Source organism: Neolamprologus brichardi, chromosome 10 (genome assembly GCF_056152115.1).
Source record: "Neolamprologus brichardi isolate AB-2024 chromosome 10, ASM5615211v1, whole genome shotgun sequence".
NCBI classification, from domain to species: Eukaryota; Metazoa; Chordata; class Actinopteri; order Cichliformes; family Cichlidae; genus Neolamprologus; species Neolamprologus brichardi.
The window spans coordinates 27,661,870-27,683,379 of record NC_142113.1 but is presented as its reverse complement, the minus strand read 5'-3'; the positions used below and the strand labels follow the sequence as shown (position 1 = coordinate 27,683,379).

Here is a 21,510-nt window from a genome sequence, read left to right as displayed (position 1 = left end):
CAATAGAGCAAAAAAGAAACCACCGGAAGCGCTAACGTGACCTGAAAATTACCCAGACTCCCAGCGCAGGGCTTTTCTCACCCCACTCCCCCACTCCCTCTGTTTACTGCAGGCCCATCAAGACACAGCAGTGTGTCACAGTGGATCAAAGTCAGCGGTATCAGCCAGCAAACACACAGCACAGACAGACGGAAGGGATGGCAAAGAGACTCTTCTCTGCTCCCATTATTACTCTCCCACAATCCACTGCTGATTCTATATAAATAAAGCAAGGACGGGGAAAATGGAGAGGCTCTGACACAGGGAACGAAGGGATTTTAGCGGCTGGGGAAAGAAAATAAAAGGAGACGATAGACATGAGAGGATAGGACTCATCGATGCATCTTCATGCACGCCCTCCACCTCTTAAGGCGTTATTTTACAGTTAAATACTCCGTGCTCAAATATACTCCCAAGGAGAGAGGAGGCGAAGAGACGGAAGTCATTTGTATTCAAATCCAGAGCTAATACGTCAATAAGTCTATTTCATGGGCAAAGACTCCTCTGTGTGTATGTGTGTGTGTGTGGAGGAGACATGCTCCACTGCAGCACTTCTCAATTGGAAGCTGCCTTAGCTGCTACAGGCACTTTCATCCGTACAGACTGAGAAAATGGAGGTTTCCTCAGTGATTCTTTGGTCGGGGGGACGGCTCTGCACAACTCGTCGAGTAGAAGCACAAAGTGTTTGTTCAGAAGGTTTCTTAGCAGTGCTGATAGTCACGCTTCTTTCAGACGGGCCATAAGGGAACATTAGAAGAGGGTTTCTCATTAGGTGCCTACAGTATGTGGAGTCAGTCGATGGAAAGGATGCTATCTATTTGTATACTGTGGCTTTTGTGTATTGGGAGCAATGGAATATAGCCAGATCGCAATAAGACACAGTGAAATACCAGCCAAGAACACACTGACTGTTGCAGATGCCTGTCTCCTCCTCCCTTCCTCATATCCCCATCTCTCTCTCTCTCCATCTGACACGGAGGCCTGAGGGTTTTGTATCCGCTGCTGTTTGATTTGCACCGAGGGGAGATCTTGTTTGTTCTCCTCAATGCAGCATTTATGGTTTAAGATTCTCCTCACGACCTTCCGCTGCTCCTGAGCAGCGAGCTATCTGTCTGCCCCGAGTGAAAAAACAAGAAAAGAGCAGTGCTGCCGCCGCTATGCCGGCCGGGGGACCTGCAGCTCTTCTCATCCTGCCAGTAAACAAAAAGAGGGGTCGGGTAAGAAGGGACAAAAGTAGCCTGTACCTTTCTCTTTATCAAAGCTGGTCAACAGAAGCATGTGGGAATTTTTATTTTGTATCTTTTGTGAGGCATTAATGAGAGGTAAATAAAGCTCTGGCAGCTTTTGGTGTTGTCAGAGCTCCACCTTGTGGTATTACATTAGCATTGTTGGTTCCATGCTTTACTCATATCTCATTCTGTCTAATCTTTCACTATTGTTATACCACTGACTGTCTTCTGTCTTTTTATCTCACTCTTTTCCCTTTTTTTATCCTAATTTGACCTCCAATTATCATTCTCCTGCTCTACTTTCTTGCAACTTTCCTTCCCTCTTATTTTCATCCTGCCCGTCCTCGCCATAATCCATCCAATCTGTTCCTGCGCTATTCTTCGTCCTCCCTCCTTTCTATCTTTAAGATCGTTATCGGGACGAATCGTAGGAGGAGTGTGGTGGTTCTTCACTCTCATCATCATCTCGTCCTACACGGCCAACCTGGCCGCCTTTCTCACTGTGGAGAGGATGGTTTCTCCCATTGAGAGTGCAGAGGATCTGGCCAAACAGACCGACATTGCCTATGGCACATTAGACTCTGGCTCAACCAAAGAGTTCTTCAGGGTGAGTTGGTGTTACCAGAGTTAGTGACCTACTTTCAGACAGGTATGGGACCCTGTGAAGGCCTACAATCTTTGACACTCACACACGTTCAAAAGCAAAGACTCATCATAATATTGCTTTCTTCTAGTCCCTATTATACCTTGTCAATATATGTTACTCCAGTGATTCCCAACCAGGAGGTATTTCTGCTAGGAAGACAAGCTTGGAAACTGAAATTACAGTTAATGTAATGACTGAGTAGACCCAAACAGGTTTGAGTGGAAAAGTTGAAAGTAAATGGACTTTTCTACTCTCCCGGAGTACTCAAAGCGCTCTATACAATACATTCACACAAGCACTGTCTTCTATGCTTTTAAGTGCACACTAACTAACATTCACATACATTCACACTCCGATGGAGGCATCGGAGAGCAAATTGGGGTTAATATCTTGCCCATGCAGACTAGGGGGAGCCAGGGAACCACCAACCTTCCGATTAGTAGATGACCTGCTCCACCTCCTGAGTTGCAGCCACCCCATAAGTTGGTTAAAGCATTAGAAATAAGACTGAAATTGGAAATAAAATAAAGACATTTAAAATTAAGTTTTCATAAATGAAAAAAAGTATGACAGCATTTAAAGGTATTAGTTGCCTTTCAGCTGCTCAGCGAGCAGTTCAAAATGTTGGCTGAAAGTAAACAAGTTTTTTTAGTTTTCCAATTTTGGATGAACGGATGAAATAACAAACTAGAATTGTGGCTAAAAATTGTAAATAATTGACTATGTGGCTTGCACTTGAAATTCATAGCTAAAATTCTGTAAAGAAGTATTCACACCCATAACTATATTAGATTAATATTTGAAATGGTAAACTAAAATATAAATATGTATTGTCTAATAAATTATTAAATAAAGGTGCTGTTAGAATTTCAATTAGATTGCAAAGAAAATTAAAGACCTAGCTGGTTAAAATTATAACTAAAGAGGTGGATAGTATAGTTACCAATTAGACTGTTGATAAAAGTTTTGATTAACAGTTGAAATAGCAAGATAAAAGCTAAACGAGTAGAACACTAACTGAAATTTGTAGTGTTTGTTAGCCACCATTGTAGATAAACAAAAAAGTCACAAAAACATTTTTAAAATGGGCACTTAAATAAAAGCTGGAAATTATTTTTATATTACTATTATTATTATAAGTTGAAATAGCTAGCTAAAAGCATGGCTAGCAATTGAAATGGTTTACTAGACATACTAGATAAACAGATAAAATAACAAGGTAAATTATAAATAGTAAATATTAAATAAATTAAAATGGTGGCTATTAGTTTGGGTTTTAATAACGTACGTAGACAAAAATATAAGCATAATAAACGAAGCCAAAATTTTTACTTAAAAATGAGAGTAAAGAGTTGGAAATTTGTTAGCTAATTATGTTAGCTAATTATTACCTAGCTTTGAGAACAGTTTGCGAAAATATAAACAATAGATCATCATCATCATCGATCATCAGTGATCATGTTCACTAGAAGCAGTTATAAAAGTTAGCTAACAGTTCTGTTTGTTCTTAAGAATATGATTAAAGATATGAAATGGGCTGCTAGCTAGCTAGCTGTACTAAAACTGTAAATCATTAGTTAAGAGTGTGGCTAGCAGTTAAAATTATTTAGCTAAAAGTTTTTTAACAGTTAGAATTTTGCATTAAGAGTAATAATATTTTATTTTAAGATCGTGCTCCCCTCAGAGACGTAGATCATGGGAATAACGGCACCTAATTATTTGTTGTTGGTATAGCTGGAACTACTGTTTCTTTATCTGTGAGTGTGGTATTCAGGCAGGATTGCCTTGATACATTTTATTTATTTATAGTAAAGTCTTCAGACCCAACAGGACACCAAAGAGCACCAAAGACACTGGGGCTTGGGAAAGATGATAACATGGCTAAACTGCCACTGAAAGTAGTCAAGAATTCAGTTTAAAATGAGTTTATATGAATACGCTTGAATATGAGAAGTGTTGGTGGCTGGTTCCATCTGACAGGGCTTTAGAGTATACCAGTTGAAAAGGGTTGGGAACCATTGGTCTATACAACTGCCGGTATTGTTATTTGACTTTTTTGCAGTAAAATGTTTCAAAGCTATTAGACAAAATGTAAATTGTTGAACTGATGCTCCATGTTTTCTCTATTTTGTATTGTATGTGGACATGCTTTCTCTGTCACTCACACATCATCTACCTTTGAACCTCCAAACCCTTCCAAACCCCACAGCGGTCCAAAATTGCTGTTTATGAGAAGATGTGGGGATACATGAAGTCTGCTGAGCCCACAGTCTTCACCAAGACCACGGCCGAGGGTGTGGCGCGGGTCCGCAAGTCCAAAGGAAAATACGCCTTCCTGTTGGAGTCCACTATGAATGAGTACACAGAGCAGCGCAAGCCCTGCGACACAATGAAAGTCGGGGGCAACTTGGACTCCAAGGGCTATGGAGTAGCCACACCCAAGGGTTCACAGTTAAGGTGGGTGGAATAGTGTAACAATATGTTCTACGTGTTGTTATGGTATTCCACCTTCCCTGGTGTGCCGCCTTTTCTATCTCTATCTGCCTCCACATACTGCTTAGTGTTGGTGGGTGGGGCGTTTTATGTGTTTGTTTGAGGGCACAAGTAGCCGCTTAGCGACATCTGTGTTTGTTGCATGCATGTGGGGCTTCATTGTGGGTGGTTTTTATTCACTTTTTTTGTCTTTACAGCTCTCCACAACAGGTAAATGTATGTGCTTGTGCTTGCTGTTTGGGCAAAGACATGTTGGAATGGCATGCTCTGGAAGCTCTCATCTGAAAATGTCTCATTTAGAAGATAATCTGCATTTTATATACAAAATGTAATTGCTCTGAGATATTTAGCTAATGCTACTTCAGTGTTCCTTCACGGTTGACTGGTTCTTTATTTTCAACTAAGTGACTGAAATAGTGCTTTGGGAGCCATTTGAAAGCTCAGCCCTGGGTAACTCTGCCAGACTCTGTCACAGCCTCCCGCTCATAGTGGAATTTACAGACCTGCCACAGAATACAGTGGCATTACAGTGGGGAGTTGCAATTTCAATCCACACACTCATCGATCAAAGCCCTCCAGCAAGGTCTCACTGAGGGGAAAGGATAAATATACTAAAGGCAAAACTGCACAGGGGTGTGAATGAAATTGCATTCACTTTAATTTATTCCTGTGGAGGTATAAGAACACATATTTGAAAACCAGGGAGAGCACTTTAAGCAATTGTACTGAAATAACCCGTTTTAGAGCTTTGCTATCAATTATTAGCAGTAGATAACTGTTGTTTGAACCCACAAAAGAGTAACAATTTTTGCCAATTCGTATACATAGACTCTAACATTGTGAAAGTTTAATTCTCCTCTACCTCACCTCCCTCACATTTTTAGATCTTTCTACTTATTCTTAATTCATGTCATGTGTCCTGTGGGTAAAATCCAGCTGATGTCTTTTTTTTTTTTTTGGGGGGGGGGGGGGGGGGGGGGGGGGGATAATTTGACATCAGTTCATCTCGTATATTCATGCAGCAGAATAAATGTGCTTCATGTTTGGTTTATATGAAAGATTTGACTTTCTAGCAAACTATTGTTTGCATTCAGTAACTGTTTAATCTTGTCCTCTTACATATTAGAGCAGAACTGAGAGAGAACAGTAAGAATATCAAACAATGCTTTGTGCCCTGTTAGCGATTTGAACTCCAGACTGCCTGCTCTGGGGCTTTTTCGTCAACATAGTTTAAGGCTATGTCTGCAAATATAAGGATATTACTGAAAACTGGACTTTTTTCCATTTGGATTTGACAAAAAAGATTAATGTCAAGGGCATGCCAAAGCAACAGATGGCAATATAACCCCAACTATAGAGAGATTTTGGCCAATCGAAAGCCTCCAAACAGTGGCACAGCACCCAGTCTCATATGAAAAAGGTGACCTTGTCCACACGTAAATGCAGAAATTCAGTTTTTAAAAGCTCTGCCTTTAATGATCTAAAATATCTTTTGTCCCCGTAGTTGTTTTCTGTAAATTCCTCTGGTCACAAAACCTACAGTAGGGTTTCTATCATTTGTTTGCAGCCAGGCTGGTGCCAGTTTTCAGCCACTGCTTTGACCAGGAAGAGTGCCTAACAGATCAGGGTAGTCCTCCCTCCCAGGCCTCTGTTTTGTTGTTTTGAGGATTATCATCTTCTGTCAGTCACTTTTCCGGATATCAGCGAGGAAACACACCAGCGACATCAAGAGCTGGCAACATTGCTGGTCAAGGCTGTGATTTCATATGGCTCCGAACTGGGATATGAGCTCTGTTGCCTTTTGTTTCTGACTGCTTCTATTTTTTCTCAAAATATTACAAATAAATTAAAAGGATCAAAATGCATGCTGGAGCAAATCTCTCTCCTTCACAATTTTGCTGTCCTGTCATCAGATATCACTACAGCAGCCTTAAAAACAAGCCATGAAATTGCTACACGCACTTATTTAAAGAAAGCTTTTCATGGACATTTTTTTCATGCCAATCATGATTTTCCAGAGCAGCTTAATGCTCAGCAATCCTGTGAGCTTTGAATTGGCAGCCATACCTATACTATATGCATGTGTAATCAGGTCTAAATTATTTATAGGTCTAGAGCTAACTAACGAACTGGTGCCAGATTTTTATTTTTTATTTTGCTGGCAGTGCTGATGGCCAACAATTTAAGTGCCAAAATGTAGCGCGCTTTTGTACCAGTGATTACTTGTTTTATATATTTTTTTCATTTTTGTATTAAGAAACAGTGTACAAAAGGATTATCTACCATACGTATAATTCAGTCACCATGTCTGATTAAAATTAATTAAAGGTATTATGCCTGTTTAAAACAAAGGAAAATACTTTTTACCATTAAACTGAGATTGCAAATCCGGTTAATTTAAATCCCATTTATCTGAATAATTATAAAATGTCTTTAAGATGTAGAACATATAAAATGTATCACATTAATCAGATCTAGATTAGCATACAATGGCATCCTTACACACAGGCTGGACACAACTGCTTTAAACAAGTGGTCTTAGTTGGCAACACTAGAGAAATTCATGCTAAAATTCAAAAACTATTTTCAAACAAAGTCATTTATAGTTTTTCTGTAGCTCAAGGTGGGTTATGCTGAAGAAAAAAGTTGTCTGAAGATGTTGTCCAGGTAGTTGTGCTAATTATGGAAACCTGTTTTCTGACACAGAAAAAAAATTAAATCAAATAATAACTAATCTCCAAGTTAATCTTATTGAATTGGTCACAATTTCAACTTACTATCTTGAAGTTAAAATTTTTGAGATGCACAACAATTTTCTTCAGTGATAGACACAAGCTTTCTTAGCCAGTTGTTGAACAGTCAAATAGCATTTATACTCTAGTAGTCTAAAAGGCAGAAAAAAAACCCAATTACATTAACTATAAATAGACTGAAATTTTCAGAGCTAGGATAGGTTAAATATTTTGCTTAGCAGCATGTTGCTAGCGTAGCCCAAGACTTGTGTTCTGGATATATTTTCTTTTTTTCTCATTTATATAATTAATCATCTTGTACCCTTTTAGATTTGTATTATACTGGAACTTTTACTCACATGTGGCATCTGTTTGCAATATTAAAAAATATATATATTAAACTTAATAGAAAGTTTAAAAAAAAAATTTTAGCTCTAGCTGGCTAGGGTATGCTAATGCTAATGCTAATGCTACAACAAAGAGTTGTCTGGGAATTGCTAATTGAACTTTTTTCTAGATTATGGTGGTAAAGGTAAACGTGGGGCCAATACTCACATGAGTACCAAATTATTCTCTGGGAAACATGAGTGTCTGATTAAAGTGCAATCTTACACATCTCATCTTTTATGAGCTCTAGCTTGCTAGCTCATGCTAACTAATTAAAATGGCTTGGCTAAAAACAAATGGACTACATTACTGTAACATAAAGAGCTTATTTATTGATATCATTTCACTTTGAGGGAGAGAGATTTTGACTCAGGGTGTGTTTGGGTTCTCGAATGGGATTAATGCACTTTTCCACCCTTGTCCCTCTCTTACTGCTACTCCTCCCTTTCCTCTCCCCCCTCTCTTCCTTCCCTCCCAAATTGGACAGCATACTCACGCCCTCTCACCAAATATGTTTTATCGTTTTCAAGAAGTGCAGTAAACCTGGCAGTGTTAAAACTCAATGAACAAGGCCTGTTGGACAAATTGAAAAACAAGTGGTGGTACGACAAAGGAGAGTGTGGCAGCGGAGGCGGTGGCGAGAAGGTTAGCCGCTATGACGCTATGCCCATGTGACCTTGATGTGGGTAAAAAAAAAAAAGAGAGATGTGTTTTTGTTGGTAACAGGAGCATCTGCCGGGTCGATCTCTACAGTCACGCAGAAGATTTGGAAACTGCGACTTCTAATCTAGAGTGGAGAGCGAGTACTGTGGAAGCAGAAATATTTGCCGTACTGTTTATGTAGCGGTCTATTATAATTATAAATTAACACCAAAATAAGTATTTTGGAATATGATTGTAGCCCAGTTTGGGATGTTTTAGTGAGGGTAAAAGAGCCAATAGTTTTGGTTTGACAGTACTAGCCTCCAGGGTTATTCTGACAAAGGTCCCGGCAGTATGTGCCCGTTCCAGAAAAGCGATGCAGCCGGGGCTCCACGTATATGTGTCTGTTAGCTCTGCCCCTTCCCACTTTAACATCCCCCGATAAACCCGACCCTTTAAAACACATAAATGAGCAAAGAGACACGTAGCATAAGTGGGGCCCCTTACTGGCTTCGTCACTTTGTACTGAAGAGTACTGAGCTGCTCTTGTTGGGCTTCTTCTGATTGAATAACATAAAATAACATGTCCTATGATGTTATTTATGTTATTTTCCCCACCCCACCCTTCCCCGCCCCCCGTGATATGAAGAACGCCCGTAAACCTTGCCGTATTGAAACTGAGTGAAGCAGGAGTCTTAGACAAACTGAAAAACAAATGGTGGTACGATAAAGGGGAGTGTGGACCCAAGGACTCTGGAAGTAAGGTCAGTCTCCACCAGCCTGGGAGCCTCCCCTCCTCTCTTTGTCTCTATGCACACTTTTATAGCGCTGGCAGTTCTGTTATTACAGCAGGCTGGCCGATAAGACACATAACAGACACGCAGGTAGAGACTCAAGGTGTAGCCTGGAGGATACAGCATGACAGACACGAGGCATGGCTCGGCGTTTTTACAGCAGCTAAGCGATGTGATGCAACTGCAGATGAAGGCTCACACACACAGTTGACTGTCACCTGAGATGGTTGAGGGCATCTTGAGACTTTACTGTATGTCACACTAGTTGTCAGCGGTACTGTATGCCTCAGCTGTAGCCGCGCACTTTGACAGTGATCCATGTTGCTGATGCACTGGAGCATGGGGAGAGTGGCCACGTTGTAACAAAGCAGCATGTACGCTCCACATCAGTCTTAATCAGATAATTGCAGTGCAGGACACACGCTATCACCTGCAAATGAGACCGAGCATGACAGCCATTCGTTCGTGTTGAGCCAACGCACCTTAAGGATGTAGGTGATTTATTAAGAGGAGATAAATGGCAGGTCGGGAGCATGAGAGATCAGCTGCATACATTTGAATAAATGAGGGGTTAAACGGTTGGAAGAAACCCGAAAGCTCACATTAGCGTAGCTGCAAAGAAAACCACGGGCCCGTGAGTTTTTGGACAATGACACACTTTTTGTAACTTTGTCTCCTACCTCAGATAATCAGAATGTGACTGAAGTGCAGACTTTCAGCTTTAATTTAAGGGATTAAACAAAAGTATTGGATTAACTTTTTAGGAGTTAAAGCCATTTTTTTTAAAAATACTCAGTTTCTCATTTTAACAGGCTCATAATGTACTGTTGATTGACAGACAGTTCCTTGGCCCGGTGAGGCCCGTTCCTTTGTTGACTTGCCTGGACTAATGAACTCTTTGCTGGAATTTACTCAAGATCCTTTACCTCGTTCATTCTTAAGTAATGAGTAATAAACTCATAAAAGGCTTGAAAAACCACAACAAACAACTGAAGTAAATTATCCAGGGTAATTATAGTTAAACCAAAAAACTAAAACTACGTGATATAGTTAAATAAGAAAATAAAAATTGTTGAAAAGATTTTATGAACTTGGAAAACAAACTAAAGCTAAACAAAAATGGAGGAAATCTCAGGTTTAGCATTTGTTAATTTAGTAAAACGAATTAATTATCGCAAACCTGAATGATACAAGGAAAACCTCTAAAACAGCCTGCACAGCTTTAAAAGAAAATCTTATTCTTAAAACTTTATTTATAAAGCTTCAAATCACAACAGCAGTCACCTAAAGGCACTTTATATAAAGATCCAACAATAATACAGAAAAAGCTGCTACAATGAAAATGACCCCCCATGACCAAGGACTTGGCGACAGTGGGAAGGAAAAACTCCCTTGTAACAGGAAGAAACCTCCGGCAGATCCAGACGCAGGGAGGGGCGGCCGTCTGCCATCACCGATTGTAGCTGAGGGGAGGAAGACCGGACAGAAGAAGTAGCTGCACTAAAAACCTATCAGGAAACACAGCATTCGGTGATGTCCTTCAAAAAATGTTCATTTAGAATTATGTTAGTCGGTCCATATGAGGGACGTGTGTGTAAAAATGTCTGTTTTTTTTAAAACCATGGAATATAAACTGAAAGTCTACACTTCAGTCATTAATCACATCATGACTGATGTTTCATTTCAAATGGATGTAGTGATGCACAGTGGCAAAGCTACAAAAAAGGCTGTCATTACCCAAATTTATATGGACTGTATTTACAGCACTACACAGCAAAGGGGATATGTGACAAAAGCACGCTAACTGATATGGAGAAAGTTGGAGATATTTGATAACATGGCTACAGACGAAGGTTAGAGGTAGTGTAGTGAAAAAATTTTGTTTGATCAGTTTTGTGTGTAAATTTGTAAGTTTTTTTTTTTCCTATTACGCTGTTTTATGTGTTTAAGTGTTGACTGATCTGCCAAAACGATCTCTGACCCTTGTGTTTTGTGTTCCTCTCCCCGCCGGCTACAGGACAAGTCCTCCCAGGCCCTCAGCCTGAGCAACGTGGCGGGGGTCTTCTACATCCTCGTCGGGGGCCTGGGCCTGGCCATGCTGGTGGCCCTCATCGAATTCTGCTACAAGTCACGCAACGAGGCCAAAAGAATGAAGGTGGAGGCCCAGTCCCAATCCCAGTCCCAACACCCCCAATACCACCAATCTCACCGTCACTGCTACCCCTGCCAGACAGGCAGCCCCCGCAATAGCCCCGAGCCTAGCCAAAGCCAGAGTCCCCAGCCCAGCCCCACCATCCACAACTTAGCCGAGTTTAGTGAGGTTTTCAATGGTTATGGCAGCGATGGGGAAGCTGATAAGATGTAGATGGGGTTTTCGTAGAAGGTCCTCCCAGGCCTTTTCTCCCCCCCTCACTAGCTCCCTGCACAGAGACTGTAAGTGAAACCAATCACACCCCCGCTGCTAGCTTCAACATGCTGAGTGACTGTCGTGACCAGTGGCAAACTGCTTCCCACATTTCTGTCCTATCCGCTCACTATGTGGTCATGTGACGTCCTGGTCTGCGTTCAAGCTTTTTTCTCAGTGTGACAGGAAGCCATGAGTCATCTTCAGACATGACGTCGACTGCGTTGCTTCGCAGCTTGTGTGGCTGCAGATGTTGGTCCTAATTTATTGAGCTGTTTTCCTGCCAAAATCCAACCAACACTGCTTATACTGAACAAGATATTCATCGTTAATGCTCAAAGTACACGATAAATGTCATTAATGACAACCTTTTTCTAGATATATCACTAGAAACTATAATATTATAATGTTACAATATTATATAATGTAAGCCCGGGTAGTTTCATTGGAATAGAAATCTAGATACAGGAGTGTAGAAGATATTTCTAATGTTTTTTAGAGTAATTTTCTAAGCTGAACAGCTTTTAAAATCCGAGCCTTACTGTGAAGGTCTGCAGCAGCTGTGGTCATAGTGCTTTTATGCACAGCTCCTTAGACTGTGTATAAATGATGGAGTACCTTTCTGGTTAAAGTAGAACTATCTTATTATGTCCAGCAGGGGGCGACTCTCAGGAACACCACTGTGTGGAAGTCTGAGAAATTTCCCTTCGTTTCCTTTGTTTACACTGTCCTGATGAATTTACTATCCCAGTTGCTAGTTTTAAGCCTTACTGAACCCAACATGATGCTTATTTGGAAAATTATGCTACCATTAGCATCAAGAAGGATGAAAAAGCAGGCTGCTGTATGAGACTCCCTCAGTTTCTCTGAAAACACTCATGTGGAGGCTTCTCAACCAAACCCTCAGTAATTTATGAGTAATGGCAGCTATGTGCATCTTTTATACACAGTCTACGCTCAGCCTATCACAATTATAACAGGGAGGAAAGTCATGATAAATGAGGACCAATGTCTTACTTGTACACACATGTCTACACTTGTGAGGGGATTTCATCTAAACTGCAGAGCATTCGTGCATCAGACGTCTGATCCTCTGATGAATATGAAGCCACTACATAACAAAAAAAAAAATCATTTCAGAGCATGTAGGAAGTGTATCTACTAAAGCCATATTTAAGCTGAGGTTAACACAAGTGACACCACCTCTCAAGCTGGACTTTATTGATGTGAACTGGATATTTCCCCCAGGTCCCTGACCATTAGACTTTCAGATAGCTCTCCTCGCTCGATGTATATCTGTCCTACGTGGTTATGTGTCCCCCATCAGCACTTCAGCACAAACTCTTCATTAGCTTGACTGTTGCTTAGTCAGCTTCCCTGTCCCACTGGCTGCAACTATCACTCACTGTGTAACACTGCTGGTGCTAATGGATTTACATGTAGTATGGGGCTGCTACTGTTCTGAATGGCTGTGAAAGGTGGTTGCTACATTACTGTGTTTACATACATACATATATATATTTATTTATTAAGTGTATAGTTATGGTATACAGTGGGCCCGTTCTAGAAGTTTTTTGCATGTTGGAGTTTTAGTGTTTGGTATTTGTTATAAGTGAGAAGTTTGTTGGTGGAGAAGAATTAATGCAGCCACTCCTATAACTGCATCCAGCTCTGTGGCCCACTCACACCTTTCATCACAAATTTACAAGTTATTACTTTACTTTTAAAAGTTCATTAACAAATATTGGTCATAAGAGAAATATTACTAAGTAATTAACTTTAAAATCCAGTTTGTTTCTTTTTATAATATCTATTTGAAATATAAGTATTTCCTAGCAGTTTACAACTAAATTACTAGAACCACGCCAAACGGTGTTTTCTATGTAACCGTATACTATAATTATACAATACAGTACACCGTATATATTTATTAGAGCACCATCTGTCAGATCTATGACAGGTGGTCTAAATTTATTAACATCTGTAAAAATAAAAGATTAAAAGTAAAATTTCTATTTACGTTTTAAAATGAGAATTACAAATTTCAGTTAACTGGTTTTTATTTATTTATTGTAGATGACCCAATGGATCTCATCCCAGTTTATACTTATTTCACTTTATTCTATTGTGATTTTAAAATTCTTGTTTATTACCTTATTAAGCTATTTGTATTGTATAGTATTGTATTGCTCTTCCAAACATTTGTAATATTTTTTAAAAGTCACAGAATTATCCTTCCACCTAGATATTCCATGGTCTACTCCAAGTGTAATTACTAGAAACAGGAAGTGTTCAATGACCACAGTGACTCAGCCACTGGATTGGCAGACCACGTAAAATTACAGCCAATCACATAAATTTATTCAAATACATTTATTTTTTAATGTTAAAAAATAAACACATAGAAACATTTTTTATTAAAAAGAGAGTTCATCCTTTATCCGGCATTAACATCAGCACAGAGAATGTGCACCAGGAGCTTCATAGCACAGGTTTCCATGACTGAGCCGGTTTCGTAGGTGGCCCAGCACTTCTGACAGCAAACTGTACATTTTACCTTACTTCTCTTTGCCCACCTGGAGTACCATCACAGGCCACCGGGGGGCTGCAGTGATGTTTAAAGACACATCAAAGTACTGTTTGGTTCAAAGCTCACTGGATAAGTTAGGCAAAATGGGGGGAAATGCGTGTTTATTATGTTTATTATACTTTATATTCTGCAATAAGCAGAATATACAAGATGTTTTTCTTTTCATTTTAAAGACTTAATCAAAACTTTTTGAGGGAAGTGAATGGTTTCTAGACTACCTCTAAGAAGGTACGATGATAATAAGCAATTTCAGGTTTTATTTAAAACTCCAACAACCTAAAACTCCAATTTGCAATGCTCCATTTTTTCTCATCTCCACCTGCTCCACACACAAACCTCTCTCTTCATCTCTTGTCTCCCCAGCTAACATTTACAGAAGCTATGAGGAACAAGGCCCGTCTGTCCATCACCGGCAGCGTTGGGGAGAACGGACGGGTGCTGACGCCTGACTGTCCCAAGGCGGTCCACGCCGGGCCTCCCATCCGCCAGAGCTCCGGCCTCGCCCTGGTCTCCTCTGAGCTCCCGTGAAAACCAAAAACCTCTCAAGTGCCTTATTCCAATAACACCACCACCAACCAATAAAGACCAACAATCACACCGCCCACAAACACAAAGTAACCGCAATGACACAGCATTCACACAGCTGACGAGTCTCCTCCAGTGGGCGCGACTGGACCGACAACAAACCCCCGCTGGTTAGAGGCTAGTGGCTCGATGACTGCTCTCCGAAATCTGTGGAAACTTGAGGCAGAACTGTCTCTTTTTTTTTTTTTTCTTTTAAACTGGGAAGCGTACGCTTGTGGAAAATCCACTGTGTTTTACAGCTCCAGTGACAGAAGAGGAAGACGAGAGGAAATGAAAAATATCATGATACGTGATGAAGAGGCAGACCAGAAAACTGTAAACTTGAAACTCAGAACTTTTTTGGATTGCTGTGAATCGTCAAAAAAAAAGAGAAGAAAACAAAACTGAACCACAATCAAGATTGTTTCTGAACCGTATTTGCTACATAGACACGAGCAGCGTTCAAGAGACATCACCAGATATCAACACGGGAGGGTTGACAGCTCAGTGCGCTGAAAAACATTTGTATTCATAAGAACAAATGAAGTCTGTTGATACTGAATATAAGAGCAAACATAGAAAACTGTGAAAATAATAAATATGTATATTCCGTGAACAACAACACAATGAAATCTTTAGCTGTACATAGGGATGACTGTGCTTGCTTTTTAAACAGATGTATATAGCAGATATTGTAGTGAACAGAACTTTTTTTTGGTAAATCATCTTTAAAAAGATTTTATTCATCGCAATAATGAAAAAAAAGATGAAAAAGTGAAAAATGAGACGTAGGGAAGGCAAAATGTGTTGAATACTTAACTTCATTATATAGGACTATTCAAACTTTTAATGTGAAGGGGTATCGACTGCCCAAATATTCTGATACCTGTTGGAAATTAATAAATATATTCAATGATGAATGTTAACTAGTGCCACCCCCAATCCTTAAACCACAACCCTCACTGTGCAGGCATAGACCCAGAGAGTCGCTCATGAGTAGAGCTTCATAAATCAAGCCTCTGCACTCAGAATATAACTATTTTTTTCATTCTTTGGTCTATTTTTTGTACTCAGAAACATAAAAGAATTAAGCGTCTGTCTCCCGGTTTTAAATGTCGAAAGTCAAGTGCTATCTGGGTAGTCCTTTCTAGACCATTATGTTTGCGGAGACGTGACAAAAATTGGACGATGCCATTACTCTCGCTGTATGTTATTTGAAGTGTTTATCGCCAGTAAGACATCAAACCCCAGCTGACGAAGCCGCCGTTTGTATGTCGAGCAGTGATTAGAGCCCTTCCTTATTTGAGTCACTGTGGATTCTCCGGGGGAGGCTGGACACCCTGTAGCAGAAATGTATTTGCTTCGGTCTCAAAGTGTCCTGGTCTCTCCCGGAAGTGGACAATCTGCGATCGGATATGAAAAACGCCACATCTTCAGCAGCACCAGCCACCTCGTCCCTCCCTCCCTCCCTGCCCATCAGCGACGGCTGGGCTGGTTTTCGCTGATTCCTGGTTCGCTCATCTGCTGTAGCCCGGTGTGGAGCGGACAAACCAGCTGACGCAGTCCATGCCTTCTTGTTCTGCCATCTGTCTTTAGAGCTGAAGTGTAGTACGGCGTCTTATTTTGGTTCCAGCTGTACATCTTTATTTTGATCTTTTTTAAGTAAAAAAAAAAACAAAGAAAAAGAAATTACAAAGTGTGATGTGTGGTGTGATTTGTGTTTTTTCTCAGATCCATGCACTTTTAACTGTGGAATCAGATGTTTGTGTTGACCAGATGTTGTTCCCCTGTGTTTTAAAAACCATTTACTGACCACGTCTGGGTATTGGGCGGTTCATGCAGGTTTTAACAAGCTAGACTTTTTCTGAATTTCACAGTGGTGCCATTTTATTGGCTTCTGGTCCAGCATGTTTAATCTCTTTGGAATCTGTCTGGGACACCCATTTAATTTCTCCTAGATGTTTGACCTCAGTTGGTCCTGATAAGTTAGAGATGCAAGCCGAGGAGTGGAAATATCGAAGAAAGGAGGATAAAGATGGAGATGCCAAGCGGGAGGAAAAGAGGAAGACCATTCGTGGATATGGTGAAGGACGACATGCAAAGGTTGGTGTGACAGAAGAGGATGGAAGGGAGCGCTCAAAAACAAACCTTCATCTTTAAACAGAAGCTAGTTTTTTTCAAGTGTGTCCTTACAGGGGGGCTTGTGTTTTATAGAGCTAACAAAAATGGTTCAAACAGCTTTATTGATCAGATCGAATTATAAGGCAGAGAAATGTCCGCTATGCGAGGACACAGGGTCTCAGGAGGCTACAGCTGCTTTGTATAAAGACATTATAGGGTTTTTTGCTGATGCCTTACGCCGCAAGGTCACATGTTAAGATGTGACAAACGACACGCCAATAGTCTTTCTTTGTTTTTTGTTGTGAATCCCAGATTACAGCTGAATACCGAAATTTTCAACTTACATAAGGAAAAGTCTTCACAGAACCTTTATGTAAGTGAAAAGCGCAGTTTAGTTTAATGCTCCTAGTTTAAAGACAGAAAATACATGGCGACCCCCCACCCCACCCCGCCGACTTTCTGACATTGCTGCAAATCCAGGATTTAAAACCTCCATTTTCCACACCAAGAATCTCGTTCACTTTCTTTGGGAATTGCTGAGACTTTAAGGAAACGTTAGAATTTTGGGGAATATATTTGCTTTTTTGTGCTCTCAGTTGTTACAGTGGTGTGCGGTAGAAAGTAAATACAGGGCCAAAAATTGCACGGATACTTTTAACCTATAAAGGCAGCTTATGTCAAAGAGGGTTTTCTGAGAGGAATCATCATCAGTCTGCAAATCCTGAATGCATTTTAATGACCACACCACGTTTCAGCTTTTCATGTATTTTGAAACTAAGTTTTTAGGAGACCTGGAATGTAAATGTGTCTGTCTCTCAAGTGCTTTGGGTTATTTATATAGGCTAAATAAAAATTATTTATTTAAAACAGTCGTCTACATACTAAACTTAGAGGACAGAAAAAAAGTATTGATACTATCGCGCTACCATCGACCCAAGACCATCAACACCGTTGGTATCATTACTATCAATATTTGAACGATCCCAGCCACATTTAGATTAAAATATTACTTGTATAGTTAACCCTTTAAGACCTACCATAGAACCAAGTCCGCCAGAGCTTATATTATATTTTTACATGCTGTAGTGCCATTTTTGGGAGCATTTCAAGTTGCTATACATCAATACAACCATTATAGCCCAAATTTTAATAATATGTCTGCATTAAGTGCATAGTAATTACATAAATTGCAAAAAAGTGCAATAAACTACAAAAAAATTGAAAATTGTTTTTGTTTTTTTAACATATATTTCTAGTTAGAGAAATTTAAGAGGCTTATCCCTCAAAACTGTAAATACAAAAAAAGTTGCACAAAATAGTTTCCCACCACAGGAAATTTATTTTGAGTGTCTTCATAGTTTTATTTTTGAAATACACCCATTTTTATATACTGCAGGAAAAACGAAAATAAATATTATAGTGCAAATTTGCAAAGAAGCAGCATATGCATCAAAATAAACTATTTCCAGCAGTGCAATTTGAGTTCTAAGCATCCCAGAAACGACACAGAAAGTCATAAAGTCAAAGATAACCTTTAAAAACACCAATCTAAGCTCATGAGGCGTGATGGTAAAAAAAAAAAACAACTACATTTCCGCGAAAATGACGTCAATTCCGGTTTCAGGCAAGTAATGGCGGACGTGCGAAAGTTCGACGTAGGATGTGTTATGAACAGCTGATCAGATCGGCAAAGCGTGTTTCTGGAATATTATGTTTTTGTTGCTGCAAGCGCTTTTTATGTAGTTTTTGCAAAGCTATATGTGGAAGGAAACCGTGACCTAGGACAAGCTGATGGCATAAGATGTAAGTACAACTCTTCCGGTTTTCAAAAAAATGCAAAAAAAATTATCGCGCTAGCTTACGTGGTTGCAGTGCTACCGGGATTTAAAAATAGTTACGCAAAACAGAGCGTGCTGCTCCGACCGGTTTTAAAGGGTTAATTAATATCTACTATATTACCAAAAACGATTTACTATTCTCGGCCAATAAGGTATGATGGAGTATGTTTTTAGAACCATTCTTTTTGCAAAAAAGGGAATAAAAAACTATGAAAGCCGCTCACTGCACAAAAAATCTGTATTATTGAAAAATTGTGCAAAGATTAGAAACACTGAAAATAATTATTGTGCAGAAAAATATTCCCAATCAGAGTAATACTGAGCTGATTTAAACATTTGATACTACCTTGAATCTAAAGTATCTACATATTCTAATAAATCATATTTGTAGTTGCCATCCTGTGAGGTCCACATATTTCTGAAAACAACAACAAAATAACAGCTGTTATGAGCTCAATAACACATGCCTACATCTCGATTTTTTTAAAAAGTACATAAAAAAAAATATGTCAACATTAATACTAAATATATAAGCTGAATTGAATCACTGTGTTAAGGTTAACTGTCACAGGGAGATATTGACTGGATACTGATCTTAAGCCAAAATCTAGTTTTTGTACAGCTTTTTTTTTGTATAACTTTTGAGCATTAGCAACATGAAATAATTCATAATTTAACAACAAAACAACAGCCGAAAAATCCACTGGTAACTCTGGATGTTTGATCTGTTTAGAAGACCTTTTTTTTTTAAAATGCGTGTTGTGTAACTTAACTCATATGTAAGCCTCATATTTTAATACAGCATGACTATAAAGACCAGGCATTACATCAGGGAAAGGTTGAAACCACACCGCATATGAGCCTGGTGTCTGTTGTAGGTCCAAACAAAGATGTCTTTTGCTTTATGCTTGTTTTGACCTGACAAATCTACACGGTGATGTGACCCTTTGAAGTTTACCCAAAATCCACTTTTTATTAAAGGTGGCTGTATCCCAATTCAGGGTCTGCAGCCTTAAAGGCCGCATTTTAAGGCCAATTACGTCACAGCTACACGACGAAGGCTGTCCCAATTCGAAGGCTGCTCGAAATGCAGCCCTCAAATGCTTTCCTTCATTTCCCTGAATTTTAAGGACGTGGCGGTGTAGACTTCATGGCCCAACATATCCCAGAATGCATAGCGCGGCGGTGGGTGTGGATAATTTTGCCGGAATAAAACGGTGGATGAGGGGCACCCGAAGAGTAAACTTTAAGTGAGTACTGAATATTATGTCACTTATTTATGTGCAAATGTTTAATAACGAAGAACATTAAAACATTACTGTTGGCCACATGTCGGCAAAGTCATGTGACATTAGTGACGTTTGTACTAACTTGGTTTTAAAGCCTTTACTTTAAAATATATGCCGTTCAATAGCTGACCTTAATCTTACAGAGAATGATCAAAGCTCATGTAGAAACAAACAAACAAATGAACAAAAGATTTTCTTCTTCATTTCTGTCAAAAATGCTGTATGAAACGTTTCCAGCTGTTAGTATCATGGTTGCTAGGCAACCTGGGCAGCGCAACGGAGGCTAGACCGTCCCATTTCACAAGCCTCGCACTTCCGGCCTTAAGTACGCGGCCCTTGAGGATCGTTGAGGCTGCGTACTTTAAGGCTGCAGACTCTGAATTGGGAAACAGCCGGTGAAGGTAAAAATAAGTGAGGATACAGATGCTGAATCAAAGTGAGATGTAAGAGATTCCCATCACTGCCCTCTGCTGATTAAAAATGTTATTTCACTCCATGTATGACAGCTGAAGTCAGTGTGGGAAATCCTTACTTACCTGCAATTAATATCTCTGTAATCAAAATGTATAATGTTGCTATCAGCTGACACTCATTATTTTATCAGGCTCAAAAGCCCATCAAAATAAGTGTGAGTATAGATGCCCAGCAAAGTAACATCACGAGGACTGAGGCGTCGTTCCATGTCAGTTTCACGCCACCTTAACAACCTCAGATTTATGGGGCAGAAAACTTAATAGACACTTCTTAATAGAAACTGGGCAAAATTCCAGGTCCTTTGTGGTTTTTGGATATTTTCCTAGCTTTTCTTCCATAACACATACATAATATATACAATATTCATAATATTCTTTAAAACTGTCCAAATCAGGTGGACTGGATTCACAGATATTAAAACTTGAAAATGACAAAGAACACATTTTCATCCAACTCCCATTGAGTGTAGAGTTACTGTAAAAACCATCATAAATTTGGGATAAAATATGGTCTCTGATTTTCTCATTATGAACTTTTGAAATATTAGGAACATTAGGAATTTAAAATGTAATATTACAGGAATTATGTGATGACAAATGACCAAAAAATTGAAACCTTTATGAAAAGCATCTACTAGGTTCCACTTGTTCCTGAATCGGTGAAACACGTTTGTCGTTTCCACAGCAGCAACAGTTTCAGTGCTGTGCTTTGTTGGAGGCTGACATGTTTAGGCATGTGTTGCCAGGAAACAATAATGCATGCTTAATTTGCCATGAAATAATGAAACAACAAGATCTGGCTGGCTATTTAACTGGCTGCCGGCTAATGGTCTATTAGATGGGTGTTAAACACAAGGCCGGGGGACCCAGAACTGGGCCGGCACAGACTCCAGTGGGCTGGATTTGACCCTTTAACTGCAGGTTTTACAGCTTTCCTCACTGACAGCCATTCATGCTACACCAAATTAACCATCAAATAAACAAATGACAAAAGTTACTGGTTTTTCACAACCAACTATAAATTTTTGGACCAACTGTTTTAAAAAAAGATTTAAAAAAAAAAAACAAAAAACAACAACCTTTGTGTGAATTAAAAACAGTCTGCTCTATAGTTCCAGGACCGTCTGGGTAACGAGCTACCTGAACTGTTTCTTAGACAGATTTCTTTATTGGCTAGAAAAACTGAGACTTGCTGTTGAAATTGCACTTTAATACGATATCTCTAGAATTAAATGTGTAGTTGGGGCCCGATCAGCCCAAATAGCAAAG

The 21,510-nt window shown here is 39.5% G+C and overlaps 1 protein-coding gene across 4 annotated transcripts in view; it reads left to right on the top strand.

Annotated features, from left to right (window-relative positions):
* Positions 1 to 16,140, top strand: part of LOC102791202 (glutamate receptor 4) — a 158,876-nt gene extending 142,736 nt beyond the window's left edge. Inside the window, exons 12-16 of one of the 4 annotated variants that reach the window (XR_015719727.1) lie at positions 1,677 to 1,875; positions 4,124 to 4,371; positions 8,057 to 8,171; positions 10,980 to 11,395; positions 14,320 to 14,406. Coding sequence is in view for 3 of the 4 variants with exons in the window: in XM_006785103.3 (XP_006785166.1) it covers positions 1,677 to 1,875; positions 4,124 to 4,371; positions 8,818 to 8,932; positions 10,980 to 11,117; positions 14,320 to 14,484 (865 nt within the window). In the remaining variant the exon portion in view is untranslated. Of the gene's footprint in view, positions 1 to 1,676; positions 1,876 to 4,123; positions 4,372 to 8,056; positions 8,209 to 8,817; positions 8,933 to 10,979; positions 11,396 to 14,319 lie in introns of those variants that run through there. The other 3 variants (XM_006785103.3, XM_006785102.3, XM_087847476.1) reach the window with 3 other exon arrangements.
* Positions 16,141 to 21,510: the final 5,370 nt, after the last annotated feature.